This window comes from Engraulis encrasicolus, chromosome 6 (assembly GCF_034702125.1).
Source record: "Engraulis encrasicolus isolate BLACKSEA-1 chromosome 6, IST_EnEncr_1.0, whole genome shotgun sequence".
Classification (NCBI taxonomy): Eukaryota; Metazoa; Chordata; class Actinopteri; order Clupeiformes; family Engraulidae; genus Engraulis; species Engraulis encrasicolus.
Window position 1 is genome coordinate 26,626,995 of NC_085862.1, and position 22,020 is coordinate 26,649,014.

General features: G+C 45.1%; 2 protein-coding genes across 3 annotated transcripts in view; one reads left to right on the top strand and one right to left on the bottom strand.

Annotated features, from left to right (window-relative positions):
- LOC134450302 (cortexin-1) overlaps positions 1–1,734 on the top strand; it is a 4,307-nt gene extending 2,573 nt beyond the window's left edge. Inside the window, exon 2 of the mRNA XM_063200147.1 lies at positions 295–1,734. Within this exon, the coding sequence (XP_063056217.1) occupies positions 710–994 (285 nt within the window). The 5' untranslated portion in view covers positions 295–709 and the 3' untranslated portion in view covers positions 995–1,734. The remainder of the gene's footprint in view (positions 1–294) is intronic.
- A 1,792-nt stretch (positions 1,735–3,526) lies between these two features.
- The window catches only part of fbn2b (fibrillin 2b), a 122,636-nt gene continuing 104,142 nt past the window's right edge, over positions 3,527–22,020 (bottom strand). For both annotated transcript variants that reach the window (XM_063201078.1, XM_063201080.1), the window contains 10 exons: positions 17,156–17,281; positions 16,254–16,460; positions 14,872–14,997; positions 14,400–14,522; positions 13,037–13,153; positions 12,001–12,126; positions 11,604–11,723; positions 8,782–9,007; positions 7,653–7,803; positions 3,527–7,220 (listed from right to left, as the gene is read on the bottom strand). In XM_063201078.1, coding sequence (XP_063057148.1) covers positions 6,846–7,220; positions 7,653–7,803; positions 8,782–9,007; positions 11,604–11,723; positions 12,001–12,126; positions 13,037–13,153; positions 14,400–14,522; positions 14,872–14,997; positions 16,254–16,460; positions 17,156–17,281 — 1,697 coding nt within the window. In that variant the 3' untranslated portion in view covers positions 3,527–6,845. The remainder of the gene's footprint in view (positions 7,221–7,652; positions 7,804–8,781; positions 9,008–11,603; positions 11,724–12,000; positions 12,127–13,036; positions 13,154–14,399; positions 14,523–14,871; positions 14,998–16,253; positions 16,461–17,155; positions 17,282–22,020) is intronic.

A 22,020-nucleotide genomic window follows, 5' to 3' on the forward strand; every position in this document is an offset into this window, starting at 1 on the left:
CACCCCTCTTCTCTATGCTTCCAGCCATCACCCCCTCTCTTCTCCTGTCCCAAACCACCCACCCAACCCTCTCATCTCCTCTCCTCTCCTCTCCCTGCCCTCCATCCCCACTCCTCTCTCTCCCTAAACTCCGGGGTCTTCCCCCCCCCCTGCGTCCCCAGCCCGGTAGGATGAGCGTCATCCCCATCCTGGTCTTTGAGTTCCTCTCTCCAGATCCTTCTCTTGGGTGCCTTACTGTAATAGCCAGGACTGATATTCTGATCTGTTGATCATCTCTTTCTTCTGTTTCTGCAGGGCGTGAACAGAAAGGAGACAAAGGAGGGAACAGTGAGAAGAGAAGAGAAGAGAAGAGAAGAGAAGAGAAGAGAAGAGAAGAGAAGAGAAGAGAAGAGAAGAGAAGAGAAGAGAAGAGAAGAGAAGAGAAGAGAAGAGAAGAGAAGAGAAGAGAACAGAAGAGAGGTGAGGAGCTCCTCTACACGTCCACCAACCATCTCCTCTCCTCTCCCAACCCTCCATCTCCTCTCCTCTCCCAACCCTCCATCTTCACTCCTCTCTCCCCCCTAAACTCCAGCAGACGTCCCCACGTGCGCCCCCACTCTACTCTCCCCCTAAACACCGGCAGTTGTTCCCCTGTGCGTCTCTGGTCGCCATCCCGCTGGTCACCATCCCGCCGACGCTCTGCAGGTCCTGCCGCTGGCCCCCGTGGAGGATGAGCGATGGCCCCACCTTGGACTTTGAGCTCTTCTCCCCAGAGCCCCTGTTTCGCGCCGCCGGCATGCCCCCCAGCAGCAGCTCCTCCCCCTCCGTCTTCGTGGGCGACGCCGAGCAGAAGACGGCCTTCGCCTTCGTGGGGCTCCTGATGCTCTTCCTGGTCTTCCTGCTGGTGCGCTGCTTCCGCATCCTGCTGGACCCCTACAGCCGCATGCCCTCCTCCTCCTGGACCGACCACAAGGAGGGGCTGGAGAGGGGCCAGTTCGACTATGCGCTGGTCTGACTAATGCTGACAGCCCCTCCAGGGACGGACGGTAGTGTTGAGTGTTGTGAGCAGTGCACGTAATGACACTAGGGCCTTGACTGGTGGAGCATTGAGAGGGTGGTAGTGGGTGCGTATTTGGGTGTTGTGTTGTGGTGTGGTGTGGCGTGGAGTGGTGTGGAGTAGTGTGATGGGGCTGGTTTATGGAAGCGGCGATATTGTGCCCAACCCTTCAAGCCACATATGTCTGGGACGGGTTGAAGAGTTGTGACCAGGACCGGATTATGATGGCCCAGGGCCCCTAGGCTACAGGTTGCTGTGGGCCCCCCTCCAAGACAAATTTTGAGGCAAAAATACATCTTAACATTAACTTCCGAGCTAGGAATTAAGGATAACCTGTCTGTCAACCGTGGAGAGTAGTATTGACAGATTTTTCAAATCTGTACTCGATACAACAGATGAATTTGAATATGAATTTTCAATATTGCATCTTATCACAATTCTGCAATTTTTCGACTTTTGGCCAATCAGGGGGCCCCTGGCAGGTGGGGGGCCCTAGGCTGCAGCCATATGTAGCCTATGCGTTAATCCGGCCCTGGTTGTGACATGCATTAGTGAACAGGGTCAAGAGTGGCAGATGGAGCGTAGTGAGGTGATGCTCCTCCTGGGTGATTTTTTTGTCACTTCTTCTTCTGAGATGGTGTTTTCATTGATCTGCAAATAGTTCTAACACACATCTCAGTATGCCAGACATCACATCACATCACAGTACTCGAACACACACACACACACACACACACACACACACACACACACACACACACACACACACACACACACACACACACACACACACACACACACACACACACACACACACACACACACACACACACACACACACACACACACACATTCTAACTACTTTATTTATGTATTTATGTCCGCAATTCATAATATGTACATAAGGACATAAATGTTACACACGCACACACAAACCCTTTTCAAGTGTAATGGCATTGTTATTTCAATGCTTGATGTCTGGCAACTTCCATATCGCTCAAATGTTTCATCTTAATATTGTAGTTTATCCGTTTTGTTTTTTGAGAGTGAAAGATAATGTTATACCAGGTTGTTAAGCACTGTAACAGATGAATTGTAGATTGTGGGGTAGCACTTCATTTTACAGTCCCTTTGAAGTATATTTGAAGAGCTCTTTTCCAAAACGCTATATCCACTATTTTTTACTTTTTGCATTTTAATATTAGAATTTACCGTTAAGAAGTCCTATCATCTATGTGTGAACTCTTGCCATTCAACTGTTGGGAGAACATACTTTTTAAACCTCTATAAAATGCATTTTACAATGCATTACAATGGAATGCCCAATANAAAAATGTCAATTTCCCAACATTCTATAAAATGGATATATCTCATTTTGGAAAAGAAGTCTTCATTTGGAGAGCTTCGTTGCAAAATGAGGTATATTCATTTTGGAAGAAACATTTGGGGAATCGACATTTTCATATTGCCCATTGTCCATTGCAAAATGCATTTGTATGTGTTAAAAAAGTATGTTCTCAAAATATTTGAATGGCAAGAACTAATTTCCAATAATAAAATACAAAAGTAAGAAAAAGGTGCTTACATCATTTTGCAACAAAAGTCTTCATTTGTACATGTAATATGTTATCTTATGTAGCCTACCTACATCTAACTCCCAACCTAGAGTACTGTGTAATTACATACGGTAGTTTTACATTGTTATACATTTTGTCACAGTTGATGTACTGTAACAGGGACAGTAAAACAAGGTATACAGCTACCTGATTGTGGTATAACACTTGTTTACAATGAGCAGATTTCCCTTTAAAGGACACTAGCAATGTGTTTCCTTGTGTATTTTATCAACTTTTTCAGGCTTCAGCCTTTCCATGTGTCCATGTACATAACTGAGAAGCCATATTATCCAGTATACTTTGTGGCGCCCCTCATGCTGTTTGGTTGCTTTTGGTAGCACTAGTCGATCCCTTGAGCTTGGTGTGAACTTGCAACTTTTAGAAACTTCAGAAATGCTTTATTTTTCTAACCTGACTCACAAGAGTCATCCCTTTTTGCTAATGTGTTTTCTCTCTCCTATACTTCCCCTCTCTCTCTCTCTTGCTCTCTTTGGCTATCTGATTTGTACAGATGCTCTTTAATCTTGATTATCGACTTTAAATTGACTGTAAATGGGGGGAGAGCAGATTGTGCCGCTTACTGTTGGTGTTTTAAAGATTTGTAAGTAGATTGGATATTTTCTTAATGATATGTTTTTGCAAAGCGGGGTGAATTCTGGTAAATAAAATGTGGGGTTCCTCCATGTGGTGTTTTTTTTCTTCTTCTTCTTCTAATTTCCTGTGTGTGGGGGTTAAGTGCTGAAGAAGGTGAATTAAATTCCCCTGTCAGATCAATACACCATTTTGCCACAGTCGGCTGTACCCCTTAAATTAGCTTTAATAGGCCGTAAGCGTTTCCCATTTGGCTCACACACAAATGAATGCTGCAACACAGTGAAAAATATAACCCACAAGGTTTATTGATGGACGATGCGTCTGGTGAAACTTTACAAAAAAAATGTATGCAGCCTACTCAGAGTGGTTGATATATAGGCCCGTTGATCTTGAGATCATGCACATTTCCTCAGTATTAAAAAAAAGATTATTTGACTCAATGAACAGAGAAAAATCAAGATGTTCAGATTAGTTATCGTCATTGAAATGTTATGGCTCATAAAATCGTCATGGAAACCTTTGCAAGGGCTTCTGGGAAATTGGGCCTATACATCACACCATCCTGAGCATTACTGAGAACAGATTGACTGATGTTAAAGTGTGTTTCAAGTTTGATGCTAAAGCTGAAGTACAGTACACACACACACACACACACATTCTTTTACATGTAGTGGCAAATAAAATAATAATAATAATAATCATCATAGTCATAAAAAAACAAACCAACAAAACAAAAAAAGATACAAAGTATACAAAGTTTTCCCATGGTAAACAAAAAATGGTTATGTATAAATATAGGTCAGGCTGTTTCAACAGTGCAGTAACCTTGATGTTCAGAGTTGAAATATCCTTTTTTGTTTCAGCACCAGAGGCAGGAGGTGAATGCATGCTACAGGGACGGACCCTTGTGAGAGTTGTACAGGTTCCCAGCATAAGGGGCCTACACTAAGAAGCTGCATCAGGAGTAAACCAGGTGTGCCATTCTCGACAACACCGTTGCTTACTTGATTGCAATGCAATTTCCCATTGGAAACCTTGTAAGTTGCTAACAGGTTAGCAATGATGCTTTCGAGAAATGGCGTCCAAGTTAAGAGGTAAATCAGATAAATAAGAAGAGCCTCGAGCGACTCCAGGCCCTTCGATTAGATGATTTACCTCTTAACTTAACCTGGTTTACTCCTGAACCAGCTTCTTAGTACAGGCCCCATGTGATTTTACAACTTCCGCAGGACTAAACAGCAAAATACATCATGGAAGTCCCTAAGGCATGGAGATCTGTCGCTGTGCGGGTCCCTGAATCTGACGTTTTGCTGCTGGTTTCAGAAGCTTGAGTGATGTGTCTGAGCGCTGGTCATCGTAGGGTCACGAGAGTGGGAGCATAGCGTAAACGTTATTTGTCGTTATTTATTCATTTATATTTATTGGCCTCCCTGGGATTGGTTAACGATGCCAGCTGACTGCTCTGTGATTGGTTGCTTTCTTTTCTATCTGAGCAAAACAAAGTCATCAGCACATTTAGGCCTTCAATGTCGTGTTTACAAGTAAGTGTTTTGGCAGCCGTGATGCTCTTCAGACAAAATTCTTCCATTTACTTTAAAATATACAATTAAATTTTTTTTCAAGAAGCGAGTTTGTATAATATTGGTTTTCAGCATCAAGACATTACAAGAGACAGACAAAAACATATAACAAAAAACAAAAACAAGGGAAAAAACACTCATAAAATGTTGCAATCAAGAATCGAGACTGCATTTTCTCTTAGTACAGCGAAAGAGTTGTAATTATTTAGCACCTTTTCTCTTCTCAAAGAAAGAAAACAAAACAAAACAACATTAAGATGTCAAATGAACTATGACCTGATGGAGATGTAATGGTAGGCCAGAGAGGACCAGTGCTTGCCTGTGTCTGTCCCCCTCTGTGATGAGTGGTGAGATCTCTTCAAGCCCTTTTGCATTGAGAAGGCAAATGTGTCTACAAGTACCTCTGTTTGAAGTGAGGCTTATGATGGTCTATCCACCAAAGGCTTATCAACCTGCTCCTTTCAAGACCACCTATTGTGTGGTGTAGTGTTAATAGCCCCATCCATCATTGTCCACAACCTGTTTGGTATATGCTACTGGTGACTTTGTCCCTGATTAAAAACTCTTTAAGAGCAGCTTCAGTGCACGACAACTACAAGCAACTGCAGCTCCTCGATGGAAGCGGTGTCTTTTGCCCCTACCTGGTCACACTGAGCGAATTGGGTGGGGGCAGAGAGCGCTCCCTGCTGTTGATATACAATACTACAACTCAGCGACAACACGACCAAACAACGAGGGACAGAGAAGTTGAGGTAACAGGGAGGGGACAGCACAAGCAAATGCACAGGGGCAACAGTACATGAAAAACAGCACCAATTCATTACAAAACATCACCTCCCTTCAGAACTGATCCATGTTCTACTCTCTCTGGAAACCTGAAATGTGATGATGATTGCTGCAGTCCTTCTTGTGAATGCTTTTTTAAAAAAATCTTTAAACAGCACAATACAGCGACAATACATAGAGAAACATAGAGAATACTGATTGAAGCAAGAGTCTGTTGTGTCACCCCAGTGTTGAACGAGATTACAGAAAGGTGAGTGGCTGGTTGGAGCATCTCTAACCGACACTTACTCATGGTTGCTTTTTCTGTACAAATGTTTCATTGATAGCTACAAATTACAACATGGCTTTAATGGTTTAATGACCAAGCCTGGAAAAGTCAACGGAGTGATGGAAAAGTAACATTTTTTTTTTTGCACCAATTTGTTTAGCTGTAAACTTCAAAGATGTTTTGTTCCTTCTCAATGTTCTGCAAAAAGTCCTCCATGTTTGCAAAACTTCAAAGCCCTAAAGAATGTTTGGCCTTTTGGGCTAAAACCTGGTGCAAGTGTTGCAAGCTTTACATATTAAGTTGGAATTACAAAAATGTCAGCTCTCTCCTCTCGTCTCGTCTCTACTATGGCCATCATAAAATAAAGCCAATAGCCACATGACCTGTCTGTAATCTAGTGGATTTGGTATCGATAGGGACTCCAGGAGGAAGGGGGTGGGATTGGCAGTGGACCAGGGGGTATAGTAAAAACATGGTTAAGTGATAAACCAGGCTCAGTTAAACTACCTACAGGAAGTGGTAAACCTACTAATAGATGTACCTGCCAGCATCATTTAGTAAAGAAAATGAAGACTCCAGGCTCCTCTATTAGACGATTTACCTCTACTACAAGGTTAATTTAACCTGGTTTACTACTAAACCAGCTTCTTAGTATGCATGGCCCCCTGGGTAACAATGGAAAAAAACAACAACAGCAAACAAACAAAAGAAAAAAAAAAGTGGTAGGTGGTCGACACAGTTTTTTTTGGGCCACGTTGCCCGGCTTTGGGTAGTATAAAGTATCAAGGATAAGGTGACAGGAAAAAGAGGGTTAGGTATGGCGGGGAAAGGGGGCGGTCGGGTGGGGTGGGGTGGGGTGTATTGCAGGGTTTGGTAAGGGGGACAGTCCAGGACTTGTGGGTGGGTGGTGGGAGGGAGAAGGCAGAGGCCGGGGGAAGGTTCTGGGGCGGGGACAAGGTGGGGGCTCAGTGCAGGTGGATGTGCAGCTTGATGCGCAGCGCGTCTCCGATCTCGCCCAGCAGGTAGTCGTTGTCATGCTGGTCCTCTAGCTGCCGCAGCTGGCGCGGGCCGAAGAGCGGCAGGCTGGCGATCTCCAGCCGGTAGGAGCCCGGCGGCGGCGCCTTGCGGCCCAGGCGTAGTATGCTCTTGCCGTCCCGCCGCTCCTGCAGCCGGAAGAAGTCGGCGTGCTCGCCGTGCGTGATGACGTAGCGCACGTGGTGCTCCAGGGGCTCCAGGGCCGGCAGCAGCTCCAGCAGGGGCTCGCGGTTCAGCAGCGACGCCAGCGACACGTTCATGGGGATGGACTCCTGGATGTCCAGGCTGGCCATGCTCACCTTCTCCTGCACAACAACAACAGCATCGTAGTAGCAGATATATTATTATATTATAGGAGCTAATGATAATACTGTTATATAGACGCCAACACACTAGCATAATGCGGAGCAACAACTCCATCGTTAGATATTTTATAATATTATAGGAGCTAATGATAATACTGTTGTATATAGAAGTAGGGCTGCCAGCTGTCTATGAAAAAAATACTGGACACTACATTCTCGCTGGGGGTCTCGGGAAGACATTTGTATTTCTTAGATACAATTTCCTACAATTTAGCCAAATTGTGTCGTGTGTGTGTGTGTGTGTGTGTGTGTGTGTGTGTGTGTGTGTGTGTGTGTGTGTGTGTGTGTGTGTGTGTGTGTGTGTGTGTGTGTGTGTGTGTGTGTGTGTGTGTGTGTGTGTGTAGACAAGATCCACAGCCGCCATTACTGTACCTGCTTGTCAGCAGCGTTTCGTCTGTGGCGTCCGTTCTTGCCAGCGTCCCCGTTGATCTTGCACTCGTAGCATGCCTCATGAGACAGGGTGTCCTCGCCATCAGCATCCTGGTTGAACTGGCCAGGGAAGCCTGCTCCTGTGATACAGTGTCTGAGGAGGAGAAGGAAGAGGAGGAGGAGGAGGAGGTGGTGGTGGAAGATGAGGAGGTGGAAGAGGAGGAGGAGCAGGAGGAGGAGGAAGATGAGGAGGAGGAGGAAGATGAGGAGGAGTGGAGGAGGAGGAAGAGGAAGTGGTGGAAGATGAGGAGGTGGATGAGGAGAAAGAGGAGGAGGAGGAGGAAGTGGAGGAGGAGGAGGTGGTGGAGGAGGAAGAGGAGGAGGAGGTGGAGGAGAAGGAAGAGGAGGAGGAGGAGGAAGAGGAGGAGGAAGAGGAGGAGGAGTAGGAGGTGGTGGTGGAAGATGAGGAGGTGGAGGAGGAGGAAGAGGAGGATGAAAATCAGAGTAAGCTCTATTTAAGTACTGTTCTAATAGTGCTACACTCTGTGAAGTGAAAGGCCATGCCATTGCACTGAAAGTTCTTTGAAGTACTACAGCATATTCTGCACTATGCTAGAACAAGTCACAGAACAACTGTATTTCATACTATTGTGTAGCCTCTTACTGCAGGTGGCCCCGCCGACAGGTCTATTCACTCTTTGCTGAAGACACTCGACTACATCATAGCAACATTGCTATGACAATGCAAGGAGTCTTGGGTAACCGATTAAGACTTGGTCATAACCATTTTGGTGAGGCTCTGCGCTAAGGGTTAACCCATTTAAGCCTGATGCTGCATACATGTATATGTTGCATTGACCTAGGCGCCTGGAGCGACATAGACACTGCATTCAGGCTCTTGAGATTTGAGTTTTTAAAAATGTGGGTATGTAAAAGCTGAATGAACACATTCTAGTGCAAGATGAGGGTCAATACAATTTATTTCATGTTTGTATGTGCTTCTGAGACATTTAGGTTTTTATAAGCTGAGGGCACCTTTTCCTTAAAAGGGCTTAGACATTTAGCAAGCGTTTGTGGAGGTGCCTTAGGCCAAAATGGGTCAAGAGTGTGGTTGCCAGGTGTGGTTACTCACCCTTGTCCCGCTCTGTAGTACCCGCCGGGGCAGCCACACAGGTATCCTCCATCGGTGTTGGAGCAGCCGAAGCTGCAGGGGTTGCTGCCCATGGAACACTCGTTCACGTCCTGGCAACCTCCGTGCTCAAAGTCGAAGCCCGAGGGGCACACGCACTTGAAGCTGCCCAGAGTATTGTAGCACGAGGCGGAGCCACACGCCTGGTTGCTGGAACACTCGTTCTCATCTGTGACAAGAAGACACACACGTTTGATGTCAACAGGGATCTGAATGAACTTTTTTTCATCACCAGCCAAAATGGCTAGTTGATGTTAGTTTTTCTCAATTGCTTACACACAATTTCTGGAAACATGCCTCGAATTGCCTCGAAAACGATTAAAACCCCTCACTTCTCCTGAAAAATTGTCTCAAAACAATGTACTCTCCTCTAAAAAGGTAATTCAGTGACATTGGTTAGGGGAGTTGGGAAATGGATGAGATGTTTCCAGAATTGTGTGTGAAGTACCAGAAATATTGTGTGGAAACAATAGAGAAAAACTGTAATCTTACTAGCTAAACACACACTCGTTAATGGGTCAAAGTGGTTAGTAAATTGGTCTTTTCTACCAGCCAACCTGAAATTTCACCAGGATTTGGCCATTTGGCTGGTGTTAATTTAGAGGCCTGTAAAAAAAACACACTTTATTAGTTTCACCAGTATACAGCAGCTTCCGTTTCTTTGATCATTCTGTGTAAATGTTGATATGGAAGGCTGATTGTTGAGAAAAATCTGGCTGGCTGTGATGCCAATATCCCTTTTGAGCGATTTCCCAGATATTAAACAACACATTTTCTAAAGAAAGGCACTTATCAGCAAGCAATTTGTCATGATCGTTACGAGATCTGACAAACAGCCTGCGGGTATCTCCATATTGCTTGGCAACACTGCTCAAAGCCTAGCAGGAGGTGGAGTCATAAACATAGAGCAGTGATTCTAAAACTGTGGGGCAGGGCCCACTGGTGCATCGTGGAGGTATTCCAAGTGGGTCGTTAAAAATCATTTTCCTAAAAATCAAAAATATATTTGTGTTTGCTGTTGACTATTTATCTGGATTGTATTGTTTATTGGATCAGAAGTGGGCCCCGGACATTTGTGAAAATTTCAAGTGGGCCCCAAGTTGGAATAGGTTGAGAAGCCCTGACATGGTGGCAAATTGTAAACAAGAAGTGTGTGTACTAATTAATACGCGGTCGGTCAGTCACACTGACTAAGTAGTGTAGAGGTGGTACAGTGTGAAATTGCCCTTGGCTGCTCGCGGCCTTCCATCAGAGGTGTCAAAACCAGCCTCGGGAAAACAACAACACTGTGCCACGCACTGAGGTACTGTTAACATGTACAGTAAATGGATGTTTTTGTTAACGCATACTCTTTGCCACTTAGTTTTAAGTGGAGATTTTTAAAACACACCTGTCACAATAGTTATTTTTTATTCACATGCCATGTAAATGGGTTTAAAAGACATATATTAATGGTAAAAAATAGCCATTTTTAAAAATATCCGGATAAGTGTATCCAAAGTCGCAAATCTGCTCATTTTCTGCAGCAATTGATTCTAAACTCACAAATCCCCATCTAAGTGCATTGCCTAATTACTGAAAATCACATACACATGGCACAAGACCCCCCCCCCCCCCCCCCCCTTTTTCCAATCTGGGGTGCACTTCTGGAAAGCGTAGTTGTTAGCAGTTAGCAACTTCGGTAGTTGCCAATGGGAAATTGCATTGCAACCAACAAAGTAGCTAACATAGTTAGCAACTATGCTTTCCAGAAATGCACCCCAGGATTGTGGAGAGGGCGTGGGGTGGGTAGCATATGTTGTCCGACACGATTTTTCCACCACTTGTGGTGCACAGATTCTGGGGCAAGCGAGCGGGTGCTTGGAAAGTGGATTGTGAACCATATGTCAAACAGACTGGCTGGTGTTGAGTCAGTGTGAAAGTCGCGTTGGCTGGTGCCCATTCCCGAGAGACTGGCCATGGCGGAGTGAAACGACTGAGAATAAGGAAGGTTGTTGTGCACAATGCCCTGATGGTCAAATATGATATGGCAACATCTGATACGCAAATATCTATGATAATCCTGAGAGGCTGGCAGTGGCTGAGTGTAACGCTCTGAGAATAAGGATGGACTCTGATGAAGGCGCTTTGCCGAAACGTTAGTCTACTGCACTGTAAATAAATAAGACATAGCTAAAAAGGCATCCGTGTGGCACCAGATTGCTTCCCTTTTATTCATGTCTACGCTGGTCCTACTCTGGTTACACCGCATTGTCACTAGAAGTATGAAGTATGTGTTTTCCTTTGTTCTCTCAGAATAAGGAAGGTTGGTCTGCAGAATGCCCTGATGATAAAATATGATACATGACAACATATGATATGCAAATGGTACATATAGCCTATATGATAATGATCAAGGGGATCAAACCGCAGTATAAAGGCCCAGTGTGTCAAAAATATACATTTTCTACCTAAATACAGTTTAATTTCCAGAGCAAACGTGCAGTGTGCAGACCATCCTTCATCCACTATGTGGCACCTGTCTGTCTACGTAGCAACTGTAAAAAATGACTTTGCACGCGAGTAGCCACCCACTCTTCAACGGTCCCGGGCCCAGAGGAGCAAGGAGGGCCCGAACTGGGTCCTCATAACATCGAATGAATTTAGCGAGGGCCCCTTTCACATGACTTTGTCCTGGGCCTGACCAAAAGCTGTCAGTGGCCCTGGGTCTGCAACTCACCCACACACTGGTTCCACTGGTAGTGCTGCACGTATCTAGAACTTACCCACACACTGGTTCCACTGGTAGTGCTGCACGTATCCCTGAGGACAGCCACAGCGGAAGCCACCCATCATGTTCTGGCAGCCATGTTGGCAACGATGGTTCCCACCGCACTCGTCCACATCTGAGCAGACACACAGAACACATACAGTATATAGAGGTTTTTGTGTTTGTTTTTTTGAAGACAACATGTTGTTTTGTATTATTTTAAAAGCCATTCTGGGGGGCGCGTTGGCTCATTGAGCTAAGATGTCATACCATCACGCCGGTGACCCCGGTTCGATTCCAATCTAAGGTTCTTTGTCGATCCTTCCCCCCCACTGACTTGTATACTATAACTTTACTTATACTTTTGACACCTCTGTTGATGAGGGAGTGAGGGAGGGAGTGAGTGAGCTCACCTTCGCAGTTGATGCCCGTGGAATCCAGGGAGAAGCCCTTTCCACACTCACAGTTGAAGCTGCCCGGGGTGTTCTGGCAGGATGCACGCGATCCACACACATCAGTCTGGCTACATTCATTATTGTCTAAGAAGAGGAGGAGGACGGACAGAGAGAGAGAGAGAGAGAGAGAGAGAGAGAGAGAGAGAGAGAGAGAGACAGAGAGAGAGAGAGAGAGAGAGAGAGAGAGAGAGAGAGAGAGAGAGAGAGAGAGAGAGAGAGAGAGAGAGAGAGAGAGAGAGACACACACACACACACACCACACACACACACAAGCACAAACAAAAAATGGGTAAGGAAACAGTGGCAGAAAAAATTTAAAAGGTTGATAGTGAGCGAAAAACAGGGAAGAGGGAAGAGGGGGTTTGTTGACAGCGGAAGGACAAAGAAAGGAGATATTAAAGAGCAAAGTTGTTGAAAGAAGATAAAGAGAAAGGCAGAATAGACAAAACAGACACTAACACGAGACCAGGGAGAGCAAGAAAATAAAGAAAGGAAATGGAAAAACAAAAGCAACCAACTAACACGGCAGTTAAGAACGCATTCCAAAACAGGAATTCCCTCCTAGAGAACAGCCAAGGTAACAGCTGCTCTTCCTGGTATACTCCTATAAGGTGTTTCATTACTAACCAAGGTAAGTTAACCCAAAGTGAGTTGTAAACCTAAATACCTTACAGATATGCCTGGTGATGTTACACTATTTTATTTATCACATTACACATTTATCCAAAGCGACTGGCATCTATTTTAAGTGAAGGGTATTGGTTACAGTGAGATAGGTAGTGGAAGGGTGGGATTCGAACCTGCAACCCTCTGATGTAAAGCCCTTTTCCTTAACTACAAGGCCACGGCTGCACCAGGTTGGATGTGTGCCCACGGCTGCCCCAGGCTGGATGTGTGCTCACCAACGCAGGCTGTGTGATGCCGTGCCGTGTGCTTACCTTATACAGCCCTGTTAATGATTACCTATACTGGCAGTTTGGTGTTGTGTGCTTACCTATACAGGCCGTCTGGTGCTGGGTGAAGCCAGCGGGACACTTGCAGGTGAATCCACCGATGGTGTTGACACACAGGAACTGGCAGTTGTGCTGCTTGGTGGAGCACTCGTCCAAATCTACGTTAGGGGGCGAGGGGGGGGGGGGATAAAAGAAAGAAGCATGTTTTATTTATTGGCAGACGTGTATTTAGGGGTAAGGAGGACAGAGGCTTCGGGCAGGATGGCGAAATGCTTTGTGAGGATTTATGGGCGAGCTGGCCTTATAAACATACGGGGCTAGGATTACAATGCTGTGTGGGATATTTCCAATCCCAAGGTCAAGTCCAAGGTTGGCCAAGGCAAGAGTGATTAAACATGTGATACTGTAGCCTTTGTTTTCTTGTTCGTTCACAAAAGCCCACTTCTTATTTATTCAAGTTATTTTGACAAAAGCAAAGCTCACAGTAAATGCTGGGAAAGGCAATGTGTGGTATTACAACCAGGGTGAGTATGCAATTCCATCCAACAGTTAGGCAATGGGTGGGGAACAGACTGACTTTCATTTGATTTTGCATGGTGTTAAGATGCTGCTGTTATTTAGTCAAATCATATCAAATCAAGTCAAAATGTTCTTTTTCTAGCAAAATATTCCAACTTCAAAGTTTATAATTGATGAAGACCATATATGATATAATATACGATGATATTACAATGATGATGATGATGATGATGATTATACAGTGGCTACATTTACATGAATTCAGAATTCAGAATTAACCCATTGATGCCTGATGTTGCGTTGTGCAACATTGGCCCTGGCGCCTGGAGCTGCATCAACTTTATTAAAAATCTGTTTGTTTGAGATGAATGAGCACATTCTAATAAAATATGAGGGTCTTAGTGTTTAAATGCAACTTAGAATATATGTTTATGTGCTTCACAAGCTGAGATTTTTAGGTTTCTATAGGCTGAGGGCAGCTTTTCTTAAAAAGGGCTCAGGCATTCAGCACCCTTTTTTGCCAGTGCCTTAGGCGTCAATGGGTTAAATAGTCCCCCCCCCTCCCCCCCCCCCTTCTTTGTCCACTATTCCCTGACTTCATGTTATGAGGATGACGGTTTGTTTGTTTGTTTGTTTGTGTGTTTGTTTGTTTCTTTTTTTGTTTTTAAAAAATCTAATAAAAAGTTAATCACAAAAAAAAATGGGTTAAATAGTTCCATCAAGTTTACTTTGAAGTGTTTACATGACGCTTTCAAAGCAGAATTAATCTTCATTCAGGATTAAATAGACTTAATTCTGAATTAAATGTCTCATGTAAACGTAGCCACTATGTATAACACTTGATATGGATGATTGAGTGTACATGTTGCTGTCTGCTGGACTGACCTTTGCAGGACTTCCCGTCGGGCTGCAGGGTGTAGCCCCTGGGGCAGGAGCAGAGGTAGCTGCCCTCCGTGTTCTTACACAGGAAGTTACAGGGCTTAGGAGACTGGGAGCACTCATCCGTATCTGTGGACCAGTAGCCCAGAGATCATGGGCAACAAAAAACAAACAAAACAACAGAAAAGAACAGCAAAATGGTTAAGGAGGACTTGAATATATCAGTGTTGTTTGTAATATCATGTATCATAATGTACCAGGCTAGCGCAGGTGGTGCCAGCGATACAGTCATACATTTCAAACTATTTATGGGTCAATGACGTTGTTTTTTTGGGTTCAGACCGTCAGGTGGTACAACGACATCCTTGACCCTTATGCTGTATATACAAATGTATATAATAAATAAATATTGAATAAATTATTATTTTTAGATTTCATAAATATTTGATTTCATGAATATTTCCTGACTGGGCCGTACCGACGCAGGTGGTTCCAGTGAAGTCTGGGCTGTACCCCACATCACAGTGGCAGCGGAAGGAGCCGATGGTGTTGATGCACTGGCCATTCTTACACAGGTTGGGCAGCACCTGGCACTCGTTAACGTCTGAAACACACACGCGCGCGCGAGCACATACAGACGCACGCGCACGCACACACACACACACACACACACACACACACACACACACACACACACACACACACACACACACACACACACACACACACACACACACACACCAAACACTTAAGCAAACAGCCTTTCCTTCTCATTGTCTTTAACACAAAAAAACACACACACACATTTTGGGCAAGAAAGACAGACAAACATTGTGTACTCATGCTGGGGGAAAAATTTACCATTATTTGCAAGCAGCGATGAAATCAATACGGCCATTAAGGCGCACACACACACACACACACACACACACACACACACACACACACACACACACACACACACACACACACACACACACACACACACACACACACACACACACACACACACACACACACACACACACACACACACACACACACACACACACAAACACACACACACAGTGGGGGGACTAGAATAATGTACTGCTGCTATTACTCTTCTTGCCCAGCTCAGTGGGGTGCTTTGCCTTGACTTGGCTGTACTCGACTACATGTACATGTGGCTGCTACCTCCACAGAGCGGTGATTTAACACCTGCTAGTGACATAAGGCACTGCAGCGTTTACAACATGGAGAATAGAGTGGAGCCATATATTAATACATGTACTGCAGTGCCAGCTGAGGAGGGAGGGAGGAAAAATAACACATGGCTGGCTGGCCTTACCGTGGTAGCTCACAAGTCATTTATGGGTGCACAGTGCACACATAAAATACATGCATTGCACACATGCATGCCCGTACGTAGGCTCTCTCGCGCGCACACACACACACACACACACACACACACACACGCACACGCACAACGACACCACATGTCTCTTTTCACACAAATCCAAATTTGTATACTGGACCCATCTGTCAATTTCATTTTAGTCTATCTTCTTTCAAACAGACACCCCATCACACACACACACACACACATACAATCACAAAAAGGCAAAGACAAACATACAAACACACACACACACACATGCTCACACACACAGCCAGACACACGCACGCATGCACGCACGCACGCACGCACGCACGCACGCACACGCAAAAAACACAAACACAAACACAATCACACACAAACGCACACGTACAAACACACACATAAGCAGGCACACAGACAGGCACACACGCACAAACACAAAAAAAACACACACACACACACACACTCCCATTCCCATGCTCTCCCCACAGGGGTCTCACCTCTGCCGTCGGTGGTGTACCCGGGTCCCAGAGGGCACATCTTCTTGTAGAGCACGGTGCCGGGCAGAGGGCACAGCTCGCACTGCGGGCCCCAGCCGCGACCTCCGTTACAGCAGCACTCGGACTTGGTGACGCTGTTGCGATTGGTGGAGGATTGCTGGCACATGGTCTGGAGGACCTCTGTAAAGCAGAAGCCCTGCCTGTTGTCTGGAGAGGAGAGGAGGAGAGGAGATTTGACATTATATTACATTATATTATAGAATAGAATAGCAGATGGCAGGGAGAGGTGGGAAGATGGAGGAGAAATAGGAAGGAGGGGGATGTAGAGATGGATGGAGGGATGGATTGATGGTGGGGTGGAGGGACGGAGGAGTAGCGAGAGGGAAAAGGATGTAGGGAGAGAGACAAGGAGAGCAATATTCATGTGCTTGAGTGAAATCACATTTGGTCATCGAGTCTTGCAGTGTTAATTGTTGGAAAGTATATGGCTTTTGATTGGAAATGGATGAAAGGTCTTTGTCTTAAGTCAATAAGAATACAAAAGTAATCAAATGACGGACATGAAATTGCAAATGGTTCCCTTCAATACTCACTTTCATTCAGTCATCATGACTGTTTACTGTACTTGTGTGATTTCCTCGATTTACATGAAGCTGCATAAGTGTTGGCGGTGCATGTGTGCGTTTGTGTGTGTGTAAGTGAGTGAGAAAGAGAAAGAGAGAGAAATTAGTGTGTGTGTGTGGTCTGTTCTTACTTATACACTCTGTGTCTGTAAAGCTGTGTGTGTGTGTGTGTGTGTGTGTGTGTGTGTGTGTGTGTGTGTGTGTGTGTGTGTGTGTGTGTGTGTGTGTGTGTGTGTGTGTGTGTGTGTGTGTGTGTGTGTGTGTGTGTATGTGTCTTACCTATGCACTCTGTGCCTGTAGAGCTTGTCTGGAAGCCTTCGTTACATTCACAGCGGTAGCTCCCCACTGTGTTGACGCAGCGGCCATTCTTACAGATGCCCGGCTTGGTGCGGCACTCATTCAGATCTGGAGGAGAGGGGGACAGAGGAGGGGGAGAGAAGGTGAACATCAAGAGGAGAGAGTAGCAGGAGAGAGGAGAGCAGGAGAGAGAAAAGCAGGAGAGAAGGGGGGATGAGTGATGGGAGGAGAGAATGGGGGGATGAGAGGCCCACCGTGTTCACACAGCGACTGTTCTTACAGATGCCCGGCTTGGTGCGGCACTCATTCAGATCTAATAATAATAATGATAATAATGCAATTCATTTATAAGCGCCTTTCAAAACACTCAATGACACGATTTACATAGATACAAGTAAAATCAGGAGGACACATTAAAAATCTCAGACAATGTAAACACAAGAGAAAAAGAAGTTACAGCGTCATGAGATTCATTTTAAGCCTGGATTTGAACAGGGGTAGAGGAGAGGGGGAGAGAGGAGGGGGAGAGAAGGAGAGTACAGCAGGAGAGAGGAGAGCAGGAGAGAGAAGAGGGAGTGAGTGATGGGAGGAGAGAATGAGAAGTGGGGAAGGAGTGATGTGATGAGTGGATGGAGCGATGAGAAGAGGAGAGGGAGTGGGGAGGTGAGAGGAGGTGAGAGATGGGAGGAGGGAATGTGGGGATAATAGGAGAGGAGGGGGTGTTGTATTGAGAGGATGGGGGGAGGAGAAGAGAAGGGGTTGGGGGGATGAGAGGAGGACAGTGGGAGAAAGCAGAGGAGGAGAGGAGATGGGATGATCGATGAGAGGAGAGGGGGGTGAGAGGATGAGTGCATTGGGGTGAGAGATTAGAGGAGGGAAGAGGTGGGAATGGAGTGTTGTGAGAGATGAGATGAGATGGGGGAGGGGGGAGAACAGAAGAGTGGGAGGAGGAGTGAGAAGTAATGGATACGTTGCATGGTTAACACCAGACGATCTCACAAGTGAGATCGTCTGGAGACCACCTATGCAATTTCTCTTAGGAAGGTTGTGGGTTACGGTTAGGCCTGGGTATTGATTGACAATTTTCGGTTCCGGTTCCATTTCCGGTTCCTTCGTTTCGGTTCCGGTACCAGAACGGTTCCATTTTCGGTTCCTAGAAACCCTGAATTAAACCTGCAGTTACCCAAAGTGGCCAGTAGATGGCGTAACGGGTCTGTAAATCATGAGTTTCCCTGCCTGCCACAAGGCTGCGCTCATCATGAGGGAGTGATAGAAACACCGGGGACCGCACGTCCGGGAGCGAACTCCGTTGGGAGTCTCAGTCTGTATGCCTTATGAAACTATGTCATGTTATGATTGCTTCCAGCGTCTTTAGAGACTATTATATTAGTGCCTTGAATGTGTGCACTTTCTAACATGAACCTCGGACGGTAGCCTCCAGAGCTGGTGTAGTTGATTTTGCAAGTGCTTTGAGACAACTTTATTAGTAGATGGTAGAACTATAGGTGTTGTTGGCTACACATTGAAATGATTACTAGTAGTTACTGACCTGCTTTCTGACAATCCAATCCCTCGCCTCTGGATCTCGGGACGCCTTTTCCAGTTGATTTTTGGCACTTAGAAGTTCTCTTGATCAAAGCACATAATCCACGTTTTTTGCTTACATCCCGGCCAGTCACACAGGCAGGCATCAACAGAATTACGTCCAGGTTCTCCATTCGCTCTGTGATCAATAACTCCCATTCTACCGAATTACATAACAAAATACATAAATGCTGCTTCTGTCCTTTTGTCTGTATTGTCCTTGCTAACAAAAAAGAGGTTGAAATGAAAAGATTAGATGGTGTTTGCCAGCAAAAACGAGTGTGTGAAGCAGTAGCTACTAGCTTCCTCAAAGACAGCAATATTCTTCTTCTCTCTAGTCCTCACAAAAATACCTCATTATCGCCACCTACTGGCTGGATGTCTAGCTGCTATTATTCAACGTCTGGGAAAAAGTAGTTCCATCAACTGCTAAACAACGGTTTGAAGGCATATTTCGTGGCGATTTTTGGGTCAATTTATCGCTGTTCACCACTGACCACACGGTGAGTTCCATGTCTTTTCAAACGAAAGTTTAATGCTATTTTGTGATCGATTGCTTGAGTGCACCATTGGAGTCAATGTACAGGTGGGGGGGCTGCAGTATTGAATACCAAAATACTCCGTTCAGCACCAAATGTCAAAATTGTGATGAGAACATGTCTAATTCACCCCAGAAGTCACACAAACAGGGCTTAATGTCTAAAATAGCGAACTACCACTTTAAGCAATGGCGGGTTAAAGGCATTTAATTCTATACAGCATTCATGATTAATTGCATGCTGCAAGTTGTCCTCTCGGCATGGCTTGGCAAGTATAATAAACGGTTTTGATACTGATAAATGTACTCATGTGATTAAAATTGTTCTGCTGTACGGTGCAACTTCACTTCTGGTACCAATCCTATGTCAAGCGTGCCTGACATGATTTTTTAATGTAGCCTACGCTACCCAGTCTGTCGACAGCTGGGGCTTTTCTACTAGGTTCTGCAGAACTGTTCTAACACAACTAGGCTTCATAAATATTCATGAAACTTGACGGGGGCTCGATGGTGCTGTCTCGCACGCATTTCCATACAGGGACTAGAACTGGGCCGTATGATCAGCTGCTGCAGCCGCGACAACACTGTGCTTTCACGCCATGGTGAATCTAAGCTAAAGAGTCCTAATCTAAACGATATATAGGCCTAAATATATATATAACCAGCGATCTCCTTCTCCTACAGACATGTGTTAGGGCTTGTTCGAAAGCTGCGAATCTTAGCTTTTTACAGTTTTTTACGGCACGTTTTTATGTTCTTTCATTCAAAAGTTATTGAACTGTAAGCGGCCGCTGTTGCAAGTGAAAAAATAGCGCTTTCCAACCATTTTTTTTAATCTCGTCATTTTTTTCCCAACAGCCAGCGATCTCCTTAACCTAGACCTACAGACATGTGTTAGGGCTTGTTCGAAAGCTGAGATTCTTAGCTTTTTACAGTTTTTTACGGAACGTTTTTATGTTCTTTCAATCCACAGTTATTTAACCTTAAGCGGCCGCTACTTCAAGTAAACAATGGCGTTATTCTCCAGCCGGATAGAGAGGAAATCTTTTTTGTCGCTGTGTTCTTTGTTCCCTCGAATTAAACCGACGGTCTAAATAGGCTACATTTGTACGTCCCCAACACAAGACCAGTTCTTTTTTTCTTTTCTTCTTAGCTCTTTTCATGGAAAAACATGTTTCCAAGGAGTCAGAGACATCTTCCTGAAGAGTCGAGGTCATGGTTGAGGTTGACGGTATTGCAGCAGGCATAGTTGAGGTTGACGGTGTTGCCGTTGTAAAGATGCTGCAACTCTCTGCACGCAAGTTAATCGAATGCAAGAGCAGGTGTTTGAACATAGCCTACATTGCCATTCTTGCATGATATTAGTTTATCGCAGATATTGCAGCGCGCTCCTTCCTTATCTAGCCTACTTTCCTGAAATATAGCCACGCTTTCGACGGCATGTTTTTGTTTCTCAATAGTACAATCAGCTGGTTGAAAATCAGCTGTCTTATCAATCGTTTAAATGAGGTGCGAAACGGGAAGAGGAGGAGCGTGGTCAGTTTGTGACACTTGTGATTGGCTGAAATGGCCGCGTGCTTAAACACACATTTGATGGCTCTGACAGTCAGACTTCAGGAACCGAAACGTGGAACCGACAGACAAGGCACGTTTCGATGCCAAGTAGAACCTAGCTTTTAATTCGGTTCCATCAAAGAATTGAATTTCGGTACCCAGTCCTAGTTACGGTTGCCCATGGTCATTTATTTGGCGTTACGAATGTGCCCATAGCCAATCGTGTCAGTTGTATCTATTCAAACAAACTGCAGTTATCGCCTTTCCACCTCTCCCCGCTCTCTGATTGGAACCCAAGGTCTGGAACCCTTGCTGAGTGGTAGAATCCATGCTGTCTTTCACATCGGAGCAATTGTGCAAAGCAGCATGAGATTTCCAAGGCTACGGGGTTAGTGGGTACGAACTGGGACTAGCCTAGGCTGGGTTGTTTTGTTTTTTTTTTGTGCAGAGAGAGAGAGAGAGAGAGAGAGAGAGAGAGAGAGAGAGAGAGAGAGAGAGAGAGAGAGAGAGAGAGAGAGAGAGAGTGAGGTGGCCTCAGTGGTGTAGTCTACTTTTTATGGTGGGTATACTGTATAGATGAGTATTTTTTGAAGTGGGTATACTGTATATATTTGTGCTATTCAAAACAATGGATCAATCAATTTTAAGTGGGTATACTGAAATCCCTGAAATTTAGAAGTGGGTTTACTCCGTATACCCGCGTTCTACGTAGACTACACCACTGGGTGGCCTGGGGTTGGGCAGCATATGTTACTCAACACGATTTTTCCACTTGTGGTGCCGTGCGCTGATTCACAGGCGAGTGAGTGCTTGGCAAGTGAACAAGACTCTCGTGTGTGGCTCTTTGATCTTTTGAGCCCTGCTGTTAATGTTGATTATAATATTCATACTGAGATGCTTCTTCTTTCTTTTTTTTTTTTACTGACGTCTACAACCGCTCTCGTCTGCCACACATCCCAAGGCAGCGAGACGGATTTGGTGAACAGGGCGAAAGAGAATAGGCCAAATAATAGCTGTCTAATGGGGTTTTCCACTTGATCTGGTCCCAGTCACTTTCAATCCATGTCTCGTCCTCACAAATTGAAGTGGAAGGTCCGAATGCTCTGCTGGCAGGACATACACGATGTGCTATGCCAAAACAGTGAAAAAGCGAAAACGTACACAAATACTC